We start from the raw sequence: 21,002 nt of genomic DNA on the forward strand, positions 1-21,002 counted from the left end.
CCCCTCGACGGGGCCTGTGACTTCTCACACTTCTTTGAGTTTGGTCCAGATCTCCCCTCCGCTGCAGAACTCCATGATCATGTAGATGTAGCGCGTGTCTTTGAAGGCAGCGTGGAGCCTAGACAGATATAAGATATCAGTCAGGAACACTCACGTCAAAGTAGATTTAACCATGTATTGCAACGAATGGAATACAGTCAAACTTGACGTTAAAGGGGTCATGAGTTTCCTGACCTCAATTACCCCCCAAAAAATAAATAATTTTGCTAGGCAAAATCAGGGGACGTTAAGCAAAACCGCCATAGGGATACAATAGCAGTACAATAGCAATACATTGACATATTAGCTTGAATCAGCAGACATAGATCAGCTTATACCAGACTCTGATCAATGTCAGAGTCAGAGTGTCTTGTGAGTTTCAAATGCATAGTCACCTGACAATGAAGTCACACTGAATGGCTTTGAGTATCATCTTCTCAAACAGCACATGCTCCTCTTGTCGCTTGGAGACAATGTGTTTCTTACTGACCCGTTTCATGGCATAGTATTTACCAGTCTGCGCCGCGGTCACCTTGGAAAGATCAATGATACGAAGGCATGAGATGATAATAATGACATAACAAGTAATAACCAAACATTGTGAGTCACAAACTATCAGTAAGAGGTGAAGCCAATTGGTCTGTCAAACTGCCAAAAAGGGTTGAAAACTCTTGCATTAGAACTTTGATGACCTCTTCTGTGACCTCTTCTGTGATTGTTGTCTGGCCACTTTGGACACTTTATTTAACTGTCGTGTCACAGCGCAAAAATACTGTAAAGGAGTGACACCCACCCAAACGAACACATCCTCACCAGCTCAACACGGCCAAAGCCGCCGACACCAAGGGTGACAGGTGCTCCGTGATAGCGTCCCTCTTGGTATAAAACTGGAAGAAGATCCTTAAGCGCCATGGTGGAGCCGGGACTGAGAGGTAGAGAGAGAACAATACACTGCTATATTACAAATCCCCACAAAAGTGTTTTGTTTATTTAAAAAAACGATGTATTTTCAATTGAATAAATCGACCAATAACGTTCAACCTCACCTTGGCCTTTCTGGAGCGTCCACCTCCTGTAGCACTTTGGAGCTGGTAATGAAAATGAAGGACAGATGACAGTCAGAGTGCGTGTGTGTGTGTGTGTGTGTGTGTGTGTGTGTGTGTGCGTGCGTGCGTGCACGCCGTGAACGGACTGTGGCGTGCATGCGGATCGTGCACGATGCGCCCACGTCAAAAGTTAAGAAAATCGTGGCAAGGAACCCTCAAAGTCGATTTATCATTATGGTGGCAGTAAATGAGTTAACAAAATCAATAACCAAAGGCAAAAACAATGCCTAGCCGTTTTTTCCAAGACCTTTGATCAATTCCAAAACTTTTCCAGTACTGGAAAAAAAAATCTAATTTCAAAACATTTCCAGGAATTTCATGACCGTGGGAACCCTGGATATAAAGAGAGAATAATGTAATACAGGGGTCTTCAACAGGGGGTCCTCAGAGTTACTACAGGGGGTCCTCCAAAACTGTAGCCAAAAATAGCCGATCTACAAGCTCCCAACGCCTCACAGCGCGAGGCGTTGTGAGCTTGTAGATCGGCTATTTTCGGCAAAGAGCTTTGGTGTAGAGGGGAAAAAGAGCAGAATAAGTACAGAGTAAAAGGTCAAGTCTAGGTAATGACGGCTCAAGTGGTTAAATATCTGAAAACACAAATTGACATGAATCCAAAATACACTGATTATTGTGCAGTCAAACGATGAAACTATATGGAATCTATAAACAGGTTGTGGGGGTCCCTGCTTCATCTCTCTCTCAACTAAGGGTTCCTTGGCCTGAAAACGTTGAAGACCCCTGATGTAATAGATTGGTGTAATAGATAGGAAGTGAGACAGTGCCTTGCTTTACTTACTCATCAAACAGCTCCAGGTGTTCAACAGGAATGGTCTCTTCAAATACCCTGGAAGGTAGAACGAAGACAGGCATGATCAGCTAAGGCCAATAACATTCTGTCTACACAGTAAGAAAAGATGTATGAAAATGCTGTACAGTATAAATAAACTTGCCTTAATTGCCTAAGATCCGAGTGTTCATTTAACTACATTTTTACACTCAAAGAGTTAAAGGAGTAGTTCACCCTCAAAATGAAAAATGATCAATTGATTACTCGTGCCATGGAGACTTGATTTCAATAATACTTTTTTGAATTTGTCGTATTCCTCAGACAACATTTTGATTATAATAAATGTACCCCCATTGATTCCGGATGGGGACCCAATGCATTTGGGTCGCTTCCGGAATCAATGGGGGTACATTTATTGTAATAAATTTGTTGTCATAAGAATGCAACAAAAAACTAAAATATTATTGAACTCAAGTCTCCATGGTAATCAATAGGGGGGAAAAAGTCATTTTGGGGGTGAACTACTCCTCTAAACCAACACTGGATTTAGTTGTGAAAAGCAAGGCTACATGAACGTAGGAGACTCATGGCTGTAGGATTTTTTTGTTGAAGGTCATTTGTTACAGGGTCACAAGACAGTGACGTTCAAACTTGTGTTTTTAATGGGGGAACCAGAACTCACTCCTTGTCAATGGAGAAGCAGGTAACAGGGCCATCAGCAGTGCAGGTGGCAGTTCTCAAGACCTCCCTGCAAATGGCAAACAGGCATGTCATAGCAGCTGGGAAACAGAGTAGGCTATAGTGTTAGTTATATACAGTAGATGACCTGGTGTCAGTATGGAATTGAGGAAAGACTCAATAACTGCCTTATAATTGGCAGTTGTTTCCATGATGTGCACCGAGTGATCACCAAGCAAAAGTAGTTTTCAGTGTCAGAAATGACAGAAGAATACTGTAGTATGTGACGTGTGAATAATTTGATTTAACGGTTATTTCTGATGTATACAATTTTGCAGTATATGTATATTGGATATACACTCTTTTCATATACATGAATTCAAACACAGGTGTCCCGCATAGGAAACCAAACATCTCCTCATACTAGATATTAGGCTTTTCGTCTTCGGGCAGCACTACTAAAGTGGTTCTCAAAGTAGGGTCCGTGGACCCCCAGGGGTCATTGAGGGGGTTCCAGGGGGTCCCCAGCAAAATTAATTAAATGTGGCATCAAAACCACTTTAATCACTTTAACCCTACAGATGCTATTTAAAAAATATGATGTTCTTTTTTTCAAATATTTTGAAAAGTTTTGAAACACGAATGTGTGGGGGTCCCTGGCACAAACTATTTTCAGATGGGGGTCCACAGCCAAATACATATTAATTTGGGGGTCCTTGACATGGAAAGGTTTGAGAACCAGTGTGCTACGGTACACTGCTATATTCACCCCTCTTCGAAACCTTTTCTCACTACTCAATAATGTCTCAATAATATATTTTCTCAAAATGACATGTCATTTTGTAAGAGCTCAGAGCGTAGAGAGGCCGCCTAGGAAAAGAAGGCTGCGCGTTCACATCCAGCCCCCAGTCTCTGTGTCCAAGTGTCCCTGAGCAAGACACTGCTCAGTGGCGTCAGTTCAGAAAAAGCTAAGGTATGGCGACTGGTGTCTTGCACGTGCGCGAAGGCATGATACATTTATTTTAAGAAGTGCATTCTATTTTTTTCCCCCATTTTGATGGTTTCTTGGGCTGGATATGGCAGTCTGGAACGGTTGTTCAAGTGCACCTAAACTTGGCATGTTAGTAAATGTGCCACAATTAACAATAATGCATTGCACCTGTGCAGCTGACCTGCGGAACCTGGGAATATACCATTTTGTCAAGATGGGGAGAAGTGTGGAGAATATAATTATAATACCTTGTTAAAGTGACCATTTTGTAAAATTTTGCATTTGTAGTTATTTTATTGTAATTCAACAACATATTAATACCCTGGACCCAGGGTATGGCAGCTGCATACCCCTGCCATACCCAATTGACGCCCCTGACACTGCTCCCTGAGCCATGTACTAATAGATCCTATATGGTTATAGGCAGTGGTGGAAAAGGTACTCACATTTTTTACTTGAGTAAAAGTATCAATTTTGCAATGTAGAAATATGTAGAAATACTGTTACAAGTAAAAGTCCAGAATTCAAAATGTGCTTGAATAAAAAATGTATTGGTATCAAAATATACTTAAAGTAGAATGTACTCATTATGCAGAATGTCCCATTTCACAAGTTTGCAAATGTATACAAATCTCTTTTTTTATAAATAGCAGATTGGATATTTTCAAATGGCCGAAATGTATCGGGTTGAAGTAACAATTATCAAAAACAAAAAAGTACTTAAGGAAAGTACTTACATGAATCTACATAGTTACTTTCCACCACTGCTAATAGCGCTCTCTGCTCCTAATATGGTTATAGGACGAGTAAATAAATGTAAAGGACCAACTTCACGTATGTGTAAATATACAGCGACAAGAAATACCCTGAAGGAGTGGGGACGACATTCTTAGAATTCTTATTATCGTCGTTGTCGGGTGAAAACCTTGTATGTCCAAAACCGTTCGTTTTGTATTTATCATTTTAAAAATTATTTAAACTAGTGAAAACAGCCGATCTACAAGCACACAACGCCTCGCGAAAGAACCTACAAATTTGAAAATTGGAGATACGAGGTTTCCACCCGACAACGACGTTATATTATTATATTATATTATGAAGATGGCAGCAGCCAAAGAAGATACAGTAAAAACAAACATTGTGTTGCACCGTGACGCCACCGATTGCATCAGGCACACACAGGGTTGCCAGGGTTACCGTATGAGGGCTTGTTCCCCGAAATGCTCCCCTTTCCCCATCCGCCGAATCTGTTTCTGGTGGCCGTTGACATTCTTAGTCACCAGTACCTGAGGGCACAGACATGAAAGCACGCACACAGGCACACGCGCGCACACAAATAGAAACAGGCAGATTGAGAGACAGAAAGAAATACTCAGAGAAAGTATGTGAGATAGAGAGCACATGTGCACCCTACATGTAGGTATTACAAATAGACCAATTATTTTCCTCAAGATTATTTTATAAATAACTTTTTTCAATTAATCATTGCATTGAGAACCATGACATCCATGCATACTTAATGAACTGGGGGTGTGGCCACATAAAACCCCAATTTTAACTCTTTCTGTATACTTTTTTGGAAAAAATCTTCCTCCTAGTATAATCATAATATCTGATAATCATGTTTTAGAGGGGGGGGAAATCATGGCACCACCTCTTTAAGAGTTCGTTATGTTATACTTTGTCACACAATGGTGCGAAAATAGTGAAAATAAGAGATCTGCAAATGTTGCACCACTAAACTAAACCATATAAAATAAGGTATTATTGGGGAGTTTAAAAGCCTTTTCCTCTGCTTTACTGTACCTCTCCTTTCAGGATGATGTAGAATGTGCTCCCTTCATCTCCCTCCCGAACTATCGCTTCCTTACTCTGGAACTTCACCTAGGAAAGAAAAGACTCAATTGATCAGCACCTTGAGAGAAAATAACTTTCACACATCACTGACACAAATGTATAAAAAAACCTTAGTTTTTATTTAACAGAGAAAGAAAGGCAAAGCGTTACATATATCACACCCTGAACAAGGCCAAAATGATAGTTTTGAACAAGACATTGTGTATCACCTCTTCCATGGAGTCAATGATCTTAGACAACTGGACATCATTCAGGTCTTTCAGGGTACGAGAGCTGAAATGACACATGGTGGTTACTTTATGTGGTTTGTGTCACTATAAAATATGTCCTCTACCGCTACAAAAGAACAACATAAACTAGACTGCACTCTGTCGAGGTGCCAACTTGCGACTTGTGCATTTGCGTCACTTTCAGGAGAAAACGTCAAGTGCGACTTGACACATCTCTGAAAGATGCTGCCTTAGAGCAGCCAGCATAGAGATGCTGTCGCTTTCAATCCTTGCGCGGTTGATGTAATGGTGTTCTTTTGTCGGATTAACCACTTGAACACCAACATCCATATTCGGGGGAGAACATTAGCTAGAAATAGCCGATCTACATGCTCACAATGCAGCGCATTGCAACGAGTTGTGAGCTTGTAGATCGTCTCTTTTTGGCGAAGAGATTTGGACAGAAAAGGGTGAGCCAAGTACAATTTTTTGAGTCAATTTTACTAAGTAGAGGGTTTAAGTGGTTAACATGAATATACCGTAATGTACATATTCAAGTCCACAACCTACATACAGTATACACTCACGTCTTCAAAAAGCCCATGAGCTGCTCGCGTTTTTTCTTGGACTTGTTGGTCATGATGGTCCTGTAGGTCTGTCTCTCCATGCTCCACAGACGCACCACTGTCTTTGCTGTAACAATAGAGAGAGAGACAGACAGACAGACAGAAAAGGAGATACAGAGACAGACAGATAGACCGACAGAGAGAGAGAAAGGGAGAGACAGACAGAGACAGAGAGTTATAAAAGATGACATCAAGGTGGCGTATATATTGATTTAACCACTTAAGCCCTATTTTACAATGCTATTTCGCAAAAATAGCAGTGTGACACAACACGTCACGCAGAATGTGCATGCCTACAATGACATAACCAAAAATAGGGATGCCAGGTCGAAAGTGTTTAAGTGAATTATTTACAAAGAATATTGCACGTTTATTGTTCCTGTGGAACAATAAATGCTGTCTGCTGAGTGCAGCTCGCAATTACCGCCTGCTTTATAGAGATAAAGTGTCTCATTATGACTTCCATATATATATATCTTAGAATATCATAACAGAGCCTTACCTTTAACTGTGGCCGTGCGTTTGCAGTTGTACAAGATGGCCAGCTCCCCGAACACATCCCCCCCGTTGAGGGTTCTGAGCACACGCCCTGCCTGGGTCACAACCAGTTCACCAGCTAGGAGACAGAATGTACATAATGCATGTACACAGTTATGGAAAATGTACTCACATCTTTTACTTAAGTAAAAGTATCAATACTGCAATGTAGAAATACTCTGTTACAGTTAAAAGTCCGGAATAAAAAAATCACTTGAGTAAAAGTAAAAAAAATATATATATTGGTATCAAAATGTGATTAAAGTCTAGCTGATCTACAAGCTCACAATGCGTAGGGGACGTGGGGAGAATATTCAAACTCCACACAGAAAGGCTGTATTGCCGCCTCGAACCCTAGACCTTCTAGCTGTGAGACGACAGCACTAACGACTATGCCACCATGCCCCCCGCAGCCTTAATACTGTGTTTTATTATTTTGTTATCCTCTTTGCTACTAGTGTTGCTACTTCTCTGTACTTCCACACACACACACACACACACACACACACACACACACACACACACACACACATATACACACACACACACACACACACACACACACACACACACACACACACACACACACACACACACACACACACAGCCATACATACAGTATACACTGTCAAGGAAGTTTGGAAACTATAGTAAAACACTATGTAAGAATCTTCGCTTCATGCTCTGTATTTCTCCTCCAGGTTTTTTGGACAACTTTTGAGTCTATGTAATGTGACAATTGATTTATTCCCAATTTCATTTAGGGTTCATGGAGGATGCTATCATTTTGATTTGTTTTGCTATGGTGAAGGATTGAATATATTATATTGTTTTATGTATTTTGTGATTGAGTGATACTATGTCATGTAGTGTTTACTGAATAAGTCTATATGATAGTTCTTCATTTACATGTTTTGGTATAGTTTTTATCTAATGGTCTCTCCATTTATGGGGTAACAACAGGGGCGTCTGGCATAGCCAGGACCGAGTATTGTTTTAATGATCCAAGTAGAGTCAAGTGAATTGGTAACTGGTATTGATTTAGAAATATAAGTAAGGAACATAAGTACGTAACCGAAAAATACTTTTGTCCTCACTTTGCCCTTCCTTTGAAGGAGACACTGCTGTTTGAGTATAAGAGCTTGTCTCAGTTTTAGTTCTTGGAAGTTGACAGAGATTTCCCAATTGCATTACTGATGTAAGTCTTGTTCCTTGGTACCAAATACAATTGCTTATTCATCTAAACTCTGAACTGTCTTTCTTGTCTACCTTGCCTTGATGTCCATTCAGATTCTGCTTTGACAACACACACAAAGTATATCCTTACCTGCTACTATGTACATGCTGTCCCCTTCTGAGCCCTCTTTAATGACCTCGTTCCCGGGTTTGAAGTCAATGGCCAACAAAAGATCCACCATCATTGCCGTCTGCTCGTCATCAAGGCGACTAAGGAAGTCATTCTTCTGGATAGCCTTGACGATCAGACTTGTCTCACTAGGGATTGAAGGAAGCAGAAGTTCAATGTGTTGATGTCATATCTTTGTAAAATCCCAGGTGACTTCGGGATCCCCCAGGGGTCTATACCTGGCCCCCTACTTTTTCCTTTTGCATCAGATATCTTTGCCGAAAACATCAGATCTGCAAGCTCGCAATGTGGTGCTTTGAGAGCTTGTACATCTGCTATGTTCGCCCTCAGAATAGGGACGCTAGGGTTCACATGCTTGCTTACATTAACACTGAGGAATTGAGGCCGTAGTCGGCTGGTGGAAAATGTTGTCTGTCTCACACGAAACAGTGTTAGTCATGAGAAGCGCTGCATAATCAAATGTGAGAACATCTGTGTACTGTCTGGTGTACTATATTTGTATATCTGTATGATTCTGTATTATAAGGCTAATTCATGTTGGCTGATCATCCGTGTAAAACAATAGTGTAGAACAGGGGTCTTCAACTTTGGCTAAAGTTATCAGAATATGGATGTTAGGGCTAGTGGTTAATATAAAAAAGGAGAAAAAAGTTTCTATCAAACAAAGATTTGAAGGACCCCCCTAGGGGTCCCGGACCCCCTGTTGAAGACCCCTGCTGTAGAACTGTAAAACATGACATCACACTGCAGTAGATGACCACTAACCTGGAGGTTTTCTTGACTTTGGTCCGTGTGATTTCCAGGTTTTCAGGGATCGGTTCCATGGCCATGACCGCCGCACGACTCTTCCTGACCACTGGGTCGACATCATTACCGCTGTGGGAAGGGAACTCTGAAGTGGACAAAACCAGGGAGACAGAAGAATGGATGCTTAAAGAGATGGTGCCATAGTTTTGTACTTTTTCTGTTTTTTACGTGTCTAGGAGATTGACAGTATGTGTGTGTGAGTGCGTGCGTGCGTGTGTGTGTGTGTGTGTGTGTGTGTGTGTGTGTGTGTGTGTGTGTGTGTGTGTGTGTGTGTGTGTGTGTGTGCGCGCTCGATTACCTAGGTCATGATAATGACTATGTAGCTCCTGCAAGAGCTTCTCTTTTTCCTGGAGCCTTTTCTCTGAAGGGACAAAACATTACACTTTACATTATTAGTGTTGAGATGAACTCCCTTTGCATGACTGACAGACGCCTCATTGTCTCTCTGACACATCTGAATTGTTAAAGGACAACTTTGTCTTTTTACAACAAGGGTTCATATTTTAGATCAGATTAGTCATTAGAGAAAAGAAAAGATGAGTGTTAAAATGTTTTCATTTACTTCGTACTATCGTTTTAGTGATTTTAACAATTTTGATTTGCATGCATGCCCCCAGGTTGGGGGCATGCATGCAAGTGGCAAAAAATATGTATTTTTAGACACAATAAGCCCATTCCCAAGATGCACCGCAATCTTTCAAGGGCAGATGTGACTCATGGGGGCTGGTGTAAATAGTAACAAAGAAATTGACAGCTTATTGTGTCTAAAAAGACATATTTAGCCACTTGTACGCATGCCCCCACCCACTGAAATCAAGATACAAAAATCGCTAAAACAATAGAAAGCAGTAAATGAAAACAGTTTAACACTCATCTTTTCTTTTCTCTAATTACAATCTAAAATATGTACCCTTGTTGTAAAAAAACAAAGTTGTCCTTTAAGGAATTAATAGATTTGAATCAACATGGTTCACTTGGATTCACCTGATTATGGAAATAGTGAATAAGTATGCCCAGTGTTTTAGGTATCCTTATATACAATTTAGAAGTTAGCCACTCCCTGAGAAGTTAATCACGCCCCGTGTACTGTATCCCGCTGCTACACTGCAGCTATGTTAGCACAGACCCACGGCCCAATTCCCAAAACCATTTAACCAACAGCACAATCATACCTCTCGCTTTTGGACCGTCGCTATTTATTGTCTCTTTATGCATTCTTTTACCTTCTTTGCCCCGCTTTTCTGCCTCAGCCGCGAACGGTGCTACGTCACATATCATTCTTCCTGAAAGGTCTGTCCTTCTTCCTGAGACGACAATCACTTATCCTTTACAGTCTCTCCTTCTTCCGTGTCTCTCAAGTAAACGTCCCTGACGTATGCGGATGCGACGTGCCTTTGCGCAAGTGGAACCTATACTTCTCTGCCGGAGCCGCCGCTACGTCACTGACTCCACCTTTGCCTTCAGAACCCATGTCGCCTCTCGCGACCGAGTTTTTCCCGGTGAACCTAAGCGCAACGGTGGGGGCTTGGGAGTGTGGGGAACACGCACCACTGACTACTATTGCTGATGATGGAGAGCTTATATAGCTTAGCCTTTGTATTGAAAATGAGAGGCACTCTTGCCGATTTATTAAGAGTCGAGACTCGTCGCCAATTGCAAGATATTTAAAAGTTATTTGGGGCCATGATGATGATGATATCCTTTTCTTCCCACAACTAGACTAAGGATTTATGTGCGAACACTAGGATTCGCCCGCCGAAGGCGGGCGATATTCTAGTTCAGTATACTTTAAGAGCATATAAAATGTATATACACAGTTGGTGTATCCGTGTATGTAGCCTAAAGTGTGTTAGTGGTGTAAAAAAGATAAATATGTATAGCCTGCCTTATACAGTATATGAGACTAGTGTAGTGGATTACAGTAATGAGATTTAATCCACAATAGGAAAGAATAGAAAGCTGTCAACAGCCTCTGATTATACTTTAATGAGCTGATAATAATTAAATAAATCACTCGTACGGTATCAGAGTGTGTGCCTTATATGATCAACAACATTATGCTTCCACTGTCACTGAGACGGAGTAAAAGATTGAGAATAACAAAGGACCCAGCATGTTGCGTAGTTAAGTTTGTACTCACCCAGGTCTGTGTTGTGAGTCTGCAGCTCCTGGTTGATCTGTAATTGTTTCTCCAGCTGCTGCCTCAGCTCCTCCAGTTGTTTCTCCATGGCTGCTGGGTGCAATTTTCATTAAAACAACGAGGGTTTAATTAGGAGGTGCTGTAGGTGTCCAACATACAGGAGGGAGACACTCATGATGAAGTGGATAATAGAGAGCAGAGACAGAGACAATCCAATCCAGGAAGGGCAGGTGAAAAGAATGAGCTCATAGATTCAAGATTCAGCACAATGTGCACTTGAGTGCTCACACAAAGAGAACACGTAAACCTACTGTACAGGTCTGCACGCACAGCAGCCAGAAAGAGACACACACAAACAGACAAACACCACAAATGGACGCAAAGTGTAGAATTATGAAATACAAATAACTACCCTGACTGTTTCTCCCAGGTGACATCAGACAGCATCTCACCTTCTTTCGGCAGGCTGTGAACTCTATTCTCACTGCACCCAGCAGGAGCTCTGCTGAATAATGCACACTAATGATGAACTGTCAACAGGGGGCACTCTGGCTGCTGCTAGTTTCTACCGGATATAGAACACACAGACTATTGGCATCAGACACCTGTCAGGCTCTCTACAATAATACAAAACCAACATTAAGACCATCAGTAATGTGTGTGGTTTTAGTCTGCTCTCTCTTTCTCTTTCTCTCTCTTTCTCTCTCTGTGTGTGTGTGTGTGTGTGTGTGTGTGTGTGTGTGTGTGTGTGTGTGTGTGTGTGTGTGTGTGTGTGTGTGTGTGTGTGTGTGTGTGTGTGTGTGTGTGTGTGTGTGTGTGTGTGTGTGTGTGTGACGGACGGACGGACGGACGGACGGACGGACATAGTGATAGAGATGGACAGACAGAGAGAGAGTGTGTGTATTTTAGTGAGCGTGAAATCTTGGTCATATTAGTGTTTCCACTTAGCCTACATGACAGAAGATTTGATGTACCGTATCTTAAGAAATACACACCACTTAATGTGGAGCTGGATTGCATTTGCATGGAAAAGGCTGGGAAACAAATTCAATGACCAACAAGTAGGCACACAGTTTTGATAAGCCAAGCTCACACGTAGCCTAATAAGCATGCTCGCGCACGGCGATAACGCCGGGGTCCAAATGATGTTTCCATTGATCTGTTTGCAGTAGTCGTGATTGCGGGGAAACTTCGCCATTCTCATTTTGTAGTCAATGGAAAGAGGTTTATGCCTCTGTTGACACAACGCACGTCAGTGCAAACACAGGTCAGAACACCAATTAACAGAGCAGGGGTGGAAAGTAACTATAGTATGTTTACTCAAGTGTACTTATTGTACAATTTTGAGGTTTTCCTTTACTGGAGCACTTCCAATGTTCAATCATTTTACTTCTACTCCACTACATCTCAAAGGCAAATATTGTACTTTTACTCCACTATGATTATTTGAAAACTTTTGTTACTACAGTAGTTACTTTGTGGATTTTTATTATTATATATCAAAATCACTTCAGACCTAAATATATACTTTGGCAATTTGAAAATAGACAATCTACAAGCTCATAACGACAGCTACATTTGAAAACTTGTGATATGGGACCTTCTGCATAATGAGTAGCCTATTTTTACATTGTAGCCTACACATGTACATTTTATGCCAATACTTTGGTGCTTTTAGCCTACTCAAGTAAATCTGGAATACTGAACTTGTACTTGCAAGTTGCAACCGACTATTGTAGGCTACAATAGGGTATTGATACTAGCCTACTTCTTCCATCACTGTAACAGAGCACACAGTGACATTCTGCTCTAACCACTTTTAACTCCAGCATCCGTGGTATTGTATGGAAACCGTAAGCAGAGATTAGCACATCTACGTGTTGTGAGCTTGTAGATCAGCTATTTTCAGCGAAGATGTTTAGCATAGAGCGAAAACTGATACACTAGAGCCCTGACTCCGGTTATATTCCACAATAAAAATAATTTGGTCGAGGCGTTGTGAGCATGTAGATCAGCTATTTTCACAATTTCTGCCTCTAATATTTGACAATTTGGCCTATATTTATTTTGTCATTTCAGAGGTATTTACAAAATCAATAACCAAAGACAATACATAGCTTGATAAATTCCAAAACTTTTCCAGTAAAAATGACCCAAAATTTTTCTAATCATGCTTTTGTGAACGCCATGGACAGATTTTAATTTGCTTGATTAGGTATTTAGATATTTGATGTAAATGTTATCAGGCCCTCCTCCTCCAGGGTCCCTCCCCAATCCCCATACACACCCATTGTAACTTCAAACTCCATTTTAACGATAGATAATGATAGATTCATCAAAAACACTTGTCATTTTTTCTGGTGACTCATACTACCCTCCAAATACGTGAGCTGGCTGTGTTTTTTCGATAACTTTTTTCTTTTCTTTTTTATTGTATTGCCATTTTTTTTATTGTATTAGTCTTTTTCCATTTTCCCAAAGTATTATCATAATAATATAATAATCAAACATCTAAATACTGAATCAAGCAAATTAAAATCTGTTAAGGGTGTTCATAAAAGCCTGATTAGACAATAAAATTACCAAAAGTTTTTTTTTTAAAGTGAAATATCCCTTTAAGCAAAGCCTTGATCGCTCCACTCATCACGTGACCACAATTACGGTCGTCTCACCCTGAACATTGGACATTTGAGAGATTAGACTTGGTGTTAAAGCTGACCATAAAGCTACTGGAGCAAAAGGAACATCAAACTGAGGGAGGCATGAAAGATCAGCGTATGTTCCATTGTTAACTTCTTTTAAGTCTTTTTGGTGAAAAAGTAAAATGAAATTGAAAATGTACAATTTGTAAAGAAATAAATCATTAAAATATGTACGTGTCAAAAACTAGCTAAAATAGCAGATCTACAACTCACAATCCTGACGTGATCTTGTGGATCTGCTATTTTTGCCACACATGAACATCCCCATGTCACACTCCATATATGGCCAAGACATCTCCATATATGGAATTGGCCAATACCTCTACATCTGACCTCACAGACTCCAGATATGGACATAGCTGACCTGTGCTAACATCACAACGATGACTCGACCAGACAGATTATAATAGTTTAACTTCTACTTCTTAACTGTGCCGTATTAAGCAAAGCTCTGATGTTTAGGGCAAGGTCGCTTCTCGCCCTTAGGGCGTCTTACTGATGACGTCAATTCACATAAAAAATATAAACAGTTAAAAAACTGTCTAACGGTGATAAGGGAGGCCATAATGTTGTGTTGCCACAAATAGAATGCAAGGCTTTTGTATTGCCAAGATGACTCAACCACCTGAGCCCGAGGTTATATACTTTGTTGTAAGACGGATAGCTCAAACAGCTGATCTACATGCTTGTAGCGCCGCTATTTTCAGTATTTTTTTGAAAGTTTTGAAATGTAGATTCCAGCTATAATTACATGCCCAAGGATGCCAGGTTGAAAGTGGTTAATATTATTATTTACTAATATTACTGTAATATTATTACTTTCCCAGAGTAGCGTATACTGTATATTACAGTTATTGATCAAAGTAAATCTGAGCTAATAAGTTACAATGAACACAATTTGTTTTTGATTTGAGACAGATTATATTAAGCAGGAGGTTGTCACTTGTCTGTAGATCTCAGGAAGCAAATTCAAGTCTGATCAGTGTGTGGACCCCAAAAAGACAAGCGATCACTTTGTGGAAGCTATTGGGGATCCATAAAGAATAGCAATAAAGAATAATCAGCACGGTTCAGTGGCGGTTACTGGTTCTCCACCGTGCCGAACCGGCACACGCTCAAAACCCTAATGGAAAGGCCCTATTAAATAGATTGTCTTTTTAAGCATGCGCCGCATTGCGCCCTCTCAAAAAATGACAAGGTAGCTAAAGTAATACAACTTGTAATGTAACTAGTTATACTCTTGAGTAATAAGTCACGTAATATTACTACTTTTTAAAGGAGTAATAAGTAAACCCTGCACAAAGTGTAAGTCAGTCCGTCCGTCAGTCTGTCTGTCAGTCTGTCTGTCACACCTCACACGTCACACTCTTGCCCTGCTCATATCTCCGCAACCGTTGCCCCGATCCGTGCCAAATTTTGCACACACGTTCCTTACCTGCCAAACTACAACCTCCAAGGACCCCCGGAGCTCCAGGGACCCCCAGGTCCCTGGGGGACCCCCAGATGTAAAAAATGACCAAATGTGCTAAACTGACCAAATGACCACCCCAACGGGGCTGCTCACGGGGAATTCCCGGGGACCACCCACTCCTGGTGCTCCAGAACGGATGCAAAAGTGGTGGCGCCCCCAGTGGAGGACCCCCTACACTGCAGCTCACATAAAATGCCGTAACTCCGGCTAGGAGCGACCGGGACAGCCGGGGCCGGTACCTATTCGTCCGCCTTGCCGGCGCGGAGACCCCACCCCTCATTTCTCACATGCCCCTCTTCTAGCGCCACCATGTGGCCGATTCTTGCAAAACACATTTTTGGACACTGCTCCTACAATTTTTGCCCTAAAATCACGCAAATCGGTACACAGTATGTCTACACTCATCCCATCAACATGAATCTCTCCCATATAGCGCCACCTCCAGGCCGATTTTTAAAAACACATTTTTGGACACTGCTCCTACAGATTTTGCCCTAAAATCACGAAAATCACTACACAGTATGTCTACACTCATGTCATCAACATGGATCAGGAAGATTTTGGCAAAACACATTTTTGCCCTATTTGTGGAGATAAGTGACCTACGGTCGCTTATCTCCCGATTAGGGAGTCTTACTGGTAAGTAAATAGTAACTTATTACTCTTCCCACCCAAGTAACTTGCTCAACACTGCCCACGAAGCTAAGCCTTTTTCTGAATGTAGGCTGACATGTTGCAACAACAATACAAACAGGTCAGATTTCCCTCTGGCTACTTTTGACCTTGGTTCACACACATGCAGACATGCAAATGCAGCGATGCACTTACAGTACACACAGGCAGGGCATGCATTTGCCCACACGTGCAATTAACCTCTCTAGGAACACGCAGCCATAGAAACAGATACTCAGGTGCCAGAGAGGGTCAACCACTTTAATGATTTCCACTTAACCCCCTGATTAAACAACAATGTAAAATCCTGAGTGTTCATTTATCTGAGAAACTGTATAAATGTGATCAAAATGGTGTACAGATTTTCCATTTGTACAACTCTCGAGTTAAACTAAGTAACTCATTTACAGCTCCTGTTTCTGGCACTCACATCACACATTTTGTTTATTTATCTTTGCAAATTATTACAATGATCTGACAATCACTTGGGTTAAAGTGTCAAATGTCATATATTTAGTATATGTATATAAGTATCTGTCACATTGGCAAAATAAGCCTAAATAATTGATGAAGTATTACATATTTAATGACGTGGTTATTAGTGCCTCTGATTAGTGCCTCTGTACTTCTGCCAGCTCAGGATAGTAATATGAAACGATTTAGATTTAGTTGCTTCTCCATTAACCACATAAACCCTAGCATCCCATTTGAATGAAAATAACAGCTCGACAAGCTCATTGTGAGCTTTAAGACCTAATATTTTCAGCATAATGTTCGTCTGTTAATTATGACATGCCCACAGTAGGGATGCTGCCGGTCATGTTAAAGGAGACATCCAGACCAAAACACATATAGGGTTAAATCTGCCTTTTATCATACCCCTTCATACCTGCTTTAGTCGATTTCTTTCATAGCTGCCCCTGTTGCTAGATTTCGGCTGCCCCTGTTGCCAGATTTCGCGGGCTCTCTCATAACTAACACAGTGGATTGTCCTTAGGCTAGTGCGGTCATTTCTTGAGCTTCAAAGTTAGTATTTTTTTATTGGATTATGTTTACACAACGTCCTGAGACGAACCACACCGCTGTTTTGACCTCAGAGGCACCCTTACTTGTCAAACAGACCCCTCCCTCCCTCCCTTTCTAGCCTCTCCTCTGGTGCAGAGCAGAAGCCATTTGACAAGTAAGGGTGCCTGTGAGGTCAAAACAGCGGTTTGGTTGATCTCAGGACGTTGTGTAAACACAATCCAATAACAAAATACTAACTTTGAAGCTAAAGAAATGACCGCACTAGCCTAAGGACAATCCACTGTGTTAGTTATGAGAGAGCCTGCGAAATCTAGCAACAGGGGCAGCCGAAATCTAGCAACAGGGGCAGCTATGAAAAAAATCGACTAAAGCAGGTATGAAGGGGTATGATAAAAGGCAGATTTAACCCTATATGTGTTTTGGTCTGGATGTCTCCTTTAACATTCAAATAGTTGGTGTTTATTATTAGTTGGTGTCTATGCACATAAAGATGTGAAACTGAGTATTATTTTATTTTTTCATTTTTATTTTTTCGGGATGCTGAAAGGGGCAGGTCACACTGTACATATCATGCCACCATACAAAATGAGCTAAAACCAGTGTTGATTTCGTCGACTAAAACTATGACGAAAAATGTTTGTCGACTGCGTTTTTTTCACTGACGAAAACAAAATAAAAACAAAATAAAAACTAAGCTGTGATGACTAAAACTAAGACTAAATATGTTGACAATTTCGTCAACAAAATAAAAACTAGACTAAAATGTTAGGGAGGGACTAGTGGAGAAGAGAGTTATTTTATGTTTGGTTGCTCTCAGGGGTGGCATGCTGAAAATAGCAGATCTACAAATCGGCTATTTTCAGCACGCAACCAAGTGTAAAATCAGTCATTATGATGCCATCAAGGCCTGCCAAAATACATTCTACAGTTGACTAAATCAACAGTGGATTTAGTCGACTAAAATCTTATATTTAGTCAACTAAAATTAGACTAAAACTAAAACTGTTCGGGTGACTAAATTATGACTAAAACTAAAAGACATTTTATTCAAAAGACTATGACCTAAAGCTAAATCAAAATTTGCTGTCAAAAACAACACTGGCTAAAACCAAACCTTCAAACTATGCAACATTTACATGATTCAGTGTCAGACAATGTTTCAGTACCTAAAGTAAGGAAATAATCAGTGTCACTAACCTGCGGGTTGTGTGCTGATAGGACAAGCCCGTTCCCAAATTACTGAGTCCACATGGACCGTCAAGGAAGAAGGATCCCCCCGAGCCACTCCAGAGATCCACGTTCAGTAGTAGGAATTAAACGTAGGGCGCCTTGGCCCTCTGCGCTGCAGGATCCGTCAGTGATCTGCTTGGCCACGTACAGAACGGACACACCCATCTAGACACAAAAATACAGTCACTACCTGCTCTCTGTGTGACGACTCTCAAGCATTACTTAATAATACCACTGCACAATGGCATAAGAATTCATCTGTCCCTTTATTCTCTCTCTCTCCCCCTCTCTCTCTCTTTATCTGTCAATCTTTTCAGCAGTACCAGTGTTGGATCATTAACCAGTCACACCCCCCCCCCCCTACAGGCTCCTCCAATCATGCCATGCAGGTAAGGGAAGACAAGGGGAATGACAGAGAGAAGTTAAGGATATAATGATACAGTATGTTCACCTCCTCAGGGTCTAAATATATGTTTGCATGTGACTGAAAGTTATGGTTTTGTATAGTTTCCGGATATCCAATGTACACTCACATAAGACAAAAAAAAACATTTTGTCTTTGTAATTCAAATTCGCATTCTAAATTACAGTCAAGGTTTGTTAGTTACCCAACGTCTTTGTTCTGCACATCATACAGTACATGGGCGTTCTAAAAATGGCTTCTTCTCAAATCAAAGGGATTTTTTCATGCCGGCTGCCTGCCAGAAGGCAAGTGTGACAGCTAACAAGATCATGTGTAGGTGGAAGACAACAGCTGGAAAACGAAGTGCAACTTCCACGTGCTGGCTCTATTTTTCCACATCAAATAAATGACTTTGGAGGTTTTCCAGATCCGTCATTACAAGAGTCTAAATGAGGCTGAAGGGCTACCATTGTGGCAGAGGGTGTGGAACTTTATTGTTTCTCAGTTAATTATTGATACGCGGTCTGGTTAATCAATCCCTAAAGACATCAACGACCCACCGCTTGGAGATAATAAAAGCGCTTGAGCTGAGGAGGTAGAGTGGAGCTTGTGACAGGCAGTGTCTGGGTTATTAAAGCTTTTCCACTGAACAGGACATGCTATATAACTGTCAAAACAAAGACGTCAAGAGGATTTTGTTTATCTACTGACATCACAAAGAGAGACCCAGGTTGAATATAGTCTATCCTTCTAGCACAGCCCTCCACTCACCATGACTGAGGCAAAAAACTAAAAACAAACTGACAGTTTTTTTATTAAGTTTTATTTAATAGATTTATTATGTAATACAAATGTAATTCAATAACTTAGAAGGTACATGTGCAGATAAATACAAGAGTGCATATAATGCATGATGGTCTTTACTTTGTAAGAGGACATAAAAACTATACTGGTGCATTTATATTTCAAATCGTACAGTCAGTAAATGAGCATTTCTTCAGTCAGTCATTATCAAAGGTCATTTAAATATAATAGCAGTAAACGTGAATGTGATTGAATTTGTTCACCATCATTACAACAACTTCAAAGTCTGGGACAACCTGCAGCAGCTACAGCAACAGTAAAAAAATAAAAAAAAATAAACTAATAACACATTAATCACTAATATGCCTGGGGATGGCGTAGGAAGGTACCGCCAGTGATAAAGAACCATAAAAACAAACAGTCTTTGCAGAAGGGAAAGGTAGTAGGTAATTTACATGGATTGCGTTAATGTAGCTAGTGAGGCTGTCATCCATTTAGGCAATTGTTCACTCTGCTAAATTTTAGAACTGCTTCAATTTGGCTACTGGACTCAGGTCGGCAGTGAAGAAAATTATGTTGATGTAAATACTTTGAGATGATTTACTTTATCAGAGCTTGAAATAATATCAGAGCTTGTAATTGATTCCTTGAGCTTCTGAAAAGACTGCCATTAACAAAGCAGTAGAATTGTCTTTGAATGTTAATGTCTTATTAGTAGGTAGCCTTAAGGGACCAATGGTTCCCAAGCCATGTGGCCCATAGGTCAGGAGCCTACCTCCCTTTTCTGTAGAATGAGGAGGCGGCTTGATTTACTAATAGAACAACGGCCTTGATAAGCCCAACCCTGGGACATGACACCATGCTGCAGGGATTTACCGACAATCCAACTCAATGTCATAATTGAATTAAAACCCTGCTTGCTAAACAAATTTAAAAAAATAACTTCCTTATTAAATGATAGTCATGATGAATTTACAATACTGTTCCTTGGAAGTTGCATCAAAGGTGTGGCATGAAGAATGGATTTACGATCATTGAGGCCAGCGCAGTTTTATGGTTGCTATCGTTGCTGTCAGGCAGAAACCTGATCTCCACATTTTAACTTTTTTTCGTTAATTAATGCCCTACTTGATCATCAGTGTCAGACAAAAGCAGCATCAAAGGTAGTAGATCCACAAGCTCAAAACACGGCGCAAAGTGACGTGTTTTGAGCTTGGAGATCTGCTCCTTTTGAATTTTAATCCTGAAAAGTAACAGTTTTGGACATGTGAGGTTTCCACCCGACAGACAATGTTCTATTATAGACCTTTACAGCAATAGACAATATCAGAATATTCAATATACTATACTACATATTGCATAATGCAACCTCTAATAAATAATTATTCAAAGATGTGCAAATAAAATAATTACAAAACTGAAAGGATCTTAATTGAGTAAAAACACTTATTGAGAACCAACTACATTTCAAGTTCTCAGGAAAGGCATGAATAGTATTCTTAAGATATAAATTGTGCGTTATTTTCTACATTAACACAAGCCAATAAATAA

At 40.6% G+C, this 21,002-nt stretch overlaps 1 protein-coding gene across 1 annotated transcript in view; it reads right to left on the reverse strand.

The window, feature by feature from the left end:
- prkg3 (protein kinase cGMP-dependent 3) overlaps positions 1–11,632 on the reverse strand; it is a 24,278-nt gene extending 12,646 nt beyond the window's left edge. Inside the window, exons 1-16 of the mRNA XM_080744561.1 lie at positions 11,556–11,632; positions 11,144–11,233; positions 9,302–9,364; positions 8,962–9,088; positions 8,158–8,324; positions 6,796–6,909; positions 6,255–6,360; positions 5,668–5,731; positions 5,408–5,485; positions 4,799–4,887; positions 2,615–2,680; positions 1,942–1,989; positions 1,086–1,127; positions 853–964; positions 435–571; positions 29–118 (exon numbers count right to left, since the gene is read on the reverse strand). Coding sequence (XP_080600687.1) covers positions 29–118; positions 435–571; positions 853–964; positions 1,086–1,127; positions 1,942–1,989; positions 2,615–2,680; positions 4,799–4,887; positions 5,408–5,485; positions 5,668–5,731; positions 6,255–6,360; positions 6,796–6,909; positions 8,158–8,324; positions 8,962–9,088; positions 9,302–9,364; positions 11,144–11,233; positions 11,556–11,580 — 1,418 coding nt within the window. The 5' untranslated portion in view covers positions 11,581–11,632. The remainder of the gene's footprint in view (positions 1–28; positions 119–434; positions 572–852; positions 965–1,085; positions 1,128–1,941; positions 1,990–2,614; positions 2,681–4,798; positions 4,888–5,407; positions 5,486–5,667; positions 5,732–6,254; positions 6,361–6,795; positions 6,910–8,157; positions 8,325–8,961; positions 9,089–9,301; positions 9,365–11,143; positions 11,234–11,555) is intronic.
- Between the last annotated feature and the right edge of the window lie 9,370 nt (positions 11,633–21,002).

The sequence above is a fragment of the Nannobrachium achirus genome, assembly GCF_963921795.1.
Source record: "Nannobrachium achirus genome assembly, chromosome: 16".
NCBI classification, from domain to species: Eukaryota; Metazoa; Chordata; class Actinopteri; order Myctophiformes; family Myctophidae; genus Nannobrachium; species Nannobrachium achirus.